Below are 2,974 nucleotides of genomic sequence, written 5' to 3'. Positions count from 1 at the left end.
GTCGTCGTCGTCGTCGTCGTCTCTCTCTCTCTCTCTCTCTCTCTCTCTCTCTCTCTCTCTCTCTCTCTCTCTCTCTCTCTCTCTCTCTCTCTCTCTCTCTGGCAGTGTTTGATTGGTTGGTCATAGATGACCACCAAATTTGATGGTTGGCAAATTTGGTTCCATATTATTTCTCGACCAAAAGACAGAACAACGATCGATTTCACTTTTCACTCGGAGCATCTTGCATTTCTCCAAGCTTCTAGAGTCGAGTCAAATGATTTGCCCCAGCTGAAAATTTCTTTTCCACCCTTCAAACAATGAAAAGCAAAGCAAATATTCATATCAGAAGCAAATGGCAGGGTGGTCATTTCTGAATAAGATTCCATACTGGTGATTTAGCCCCACTGGTTAGGGGCCATTTTTAGGTGTGCTCCCCCCTCTGAGTCTGAGTCACACTGCTGCAGATTTTGCCAGTTCTCTGTCTCTCTCAATCTCATATGCTCACTACTACCAACTACTAGCAGCTGAGGGGAGTTTCTAGCAACCTTGCTCTCTTTCTCTCCCTCCCTCTCTCTTATCCTTCTACTTGTATATTGACCACATATATTTCATCTCACTCAAAGTTGTTCCATCTCCAAAACTCCAAAGGAGTAAGATGGCCAGAGCTAGAACACCTCCTAAACTACTCTTAGCACTGCTCTACATATTAATCTGTGCAGCTTATGTTATACAAGGTATATTTCAATACTCTACCTTCAAGTTTCTTTCTCATTTAAGAAAAAATGTTCATTTCTCACCCTTTGTTCTCCCATCAAGATTCTTTCTTGCATTGTGTACACCCCCTTCAACAAGATTTTGCCAATATATTAAACAGCTTCTGAAAATTCCAGATTTGTTTGATATAAAATTTTCTTCCTTTCTCTCCTTACTGCAAACCACCACTATATATACCAGCATTGATAGCCTATTCCGAAATGCCAAGATTACTTTTGATTTTATGCTTACAAACTAACCAAAGATGGTTTACTTCATTATTTCCTGCAGGATCCAGAACTGAAGTAGCAGCACTCCAAAACCATCAAAGGGTTCATGGTTCCTCTCCTTCAAAAGGAGAGCAGCTTAAGCAGGTGAACCAATATATAATTAGTAGGAGCAAATTTTTTTTCTCTTTTAGATTTCTTAAATTCTGTGGGGTAATTCTTTTTTTGTTTGAGGGTATATAGGGTAGTGAGAAAAATAAGAACTATGCAAGGAGACTGATGATTGGATCCACAGCACCAACCTGTACTTATAATGAATGCAGAGGATGCAAGTACAAGTGCAGAGCTGAGCAAGTCCCAGTAGAAGGAAATGACCCTATCAATAGTGCTTACCACTACAGATGTGTGTGTCATAGGTAAACAACCACATTTATTGTGAGAGTTTCAGTTGAGGATTGAGTCTGTTTTCCAATTGGAATGGAAATCATGCTAGCAGTGGCACAATCATGCAAGTAAATTATTTAGTCCCATGTTTGCTGTTATAGCAATATTAAGTTCAAAGGGTGTTAATGTAGTGTTTTATTTTTGAATGCTGAAAGCTAGCTGCATCAATTTTTGGTGAAATGTACCCATTTTGTTTCATTACAAGTTCGAGAGTATATCTTTATGTTTCTGTAGTATTTCTTTTTGTTAACCTGTTAAGCTTCCAAACTCTATCAGATCGAAGTACTATCTCTATCTCATGAGCAGTAGTCCATGAATATCTAGAATTAGTTTTTTTTATTTTTATTTATTTATTATTTATTTATTTACCTTTTATGAGTTCCAAGTTCATGTTGTACACGAATTCTCTGGTTATGCAAGACAATTTTAGTATTGATCCGCATTCCAACTAATCTTGACATGATGATATATACCTTGTTATACATCAGCTAACCTCCGGTTTTATAAATATATATCTTTACATAATCTAAAGATTACTCTTTATCATAACTTTACATAGCTAGGGTTCATAACTTTACTGATAGGGAGCTAATTCCCAATTAGATAGCAAGAATTCAACTTTAATGTCTTCTCTTCCTTTCCAAGTATATATATACTAATCCACGCATCTCGCTCTCCTCAAAAGATTGAGATCCCAGGACAGATTTTCAGGTCCAGATGAATCGGGAGCATAAGTGTGTTACGGTTAAACCCTCATGAATCCATTCGCTTATACTCACCTTATGCAAAGATTTGAGGTTCAGGATATCTGTAACTGTTAAACCCTGCATGCAAAATTCCTCTTGCAATGTGTACTTGCCTGATACTATTACCAAGAAAGATATGAGAATCAAGAGGGGAAAACCTTACCTTACTGATTCGATCTGGGTGAGTTTTGGCCACTGGTTTTGAAGGTTGGTATGGTAGGTGGTGATATTCTAGTCCTCGCTAGACTAACAATAGTAGTGAGGGGTAGTCTCTTGCAAGGAGACACATGAAAGTGGTCCTAATTGAATTGGGACATAAGAGGAGTTAGCAAAGGTTCACATGGGCAAGCTGTTACAATGCTTTTCATCTGCACAAAATAACAAAACTGTAAACAATAAGATGCAGAATGGAGGACCCAATTTTTGCAGCGTGTAGCTCTGTGGTGCGTGTAGAAACAAAGCATGCGTGGTTGCTTATTGCAGCACCGGTCAGAAAATGCTTCATGCACTGCCTCATGCCTCCCTTCTCGTCCATTAATTGCATCATTTGCTAAATTGCTGTTGCCACCTTTTCTTTTCTTCTTGGGAATAAACATACGTTGCCTAGTGGTTCCGGGCTAAAACAAACAATGAGCTCGGTGGCTAACATTATTGGGTTATGTGGCTCGATATACATGAAGAATGTGCAGTGAAAGTTTTCACATTGGAAGTAAGAGACACTACCAGCAATAACTCGTTGAGGTTACTGGGACTACGGGGATTACCTTCAAATGAGATTCTACCAAATAAACGGCATAACTTCCTTTAAAAATAGACAACCTT

General features: G+C 38.5%; 1 protein-coding gene across 1 annotated transcript; it reads left to right on the top strand.

Annotated features, from left to right (window-relative positions):
- The first annotated feature begins 561 nt into the window (after positions 1 to 561).
- Positions 562 to 1,638, top strand: LOC101300010. Its single transcript, XM_004290097.1, has 3 exons — positions 562 to 716; positions 1,027 to 1,109; positions 1,206 to 1,638. Exons 1-3 carry the CDS (start codon positions 638 to 640, stop codon positions 1,380 to 1,382), a joined length of 339 nt encoding a protein of 112 aa, XP_004290145.1. The 5' UTR covers positions 562 to 637; the 3' UTR covers positions 1,383 to 1,638.
- The last annotated feature ends 1,336 nt before the right edge of the window (positions 1,639 to 2,974 follow it).

This window comes from Fragaria vesca, linkage group LG2, assembly GCF_000184155.1.
Source record: "Fragaria vesca subsp. vesca linkage group LG2, FraVesHawaii_1.0, whole genome shotgun sequence".
Lineage (NCBI taxonomy): Eukaryota > Viridiplantae > Streptophyta > Magnoliopsida > Rosales > Rosaceae > Fragaria > Fragaria vesca.
This window is presented reverse-complemented; position numbering and strand designations above follow the sequence as displayed.

Excerpts from the sequence above, each read along its gene's own strand:
- LOC101300010 (XM_004290097.1), top strand. The coding sequence starts at position 638 with ATGGCCAGAGCTAGAACACCTCCTAAACTACTCTTAGCACTGCTCTAC. Across the intron at positions 717-1,026 it reads TGCAGCTTATGTTATACAAG|GATCCAGAACTGAAGTAGCA; the intron begins GTATATTTCAAT and ends TATTTCCTGCAG. Across the intron at positions 1,110-1,205 it reads AAGGAGAGCAGCTTAAGCAG|GGTAGTGAGAAAAATAAGAA; the intron begins GTGAACCAATAT and ends GAGGGTATATAG.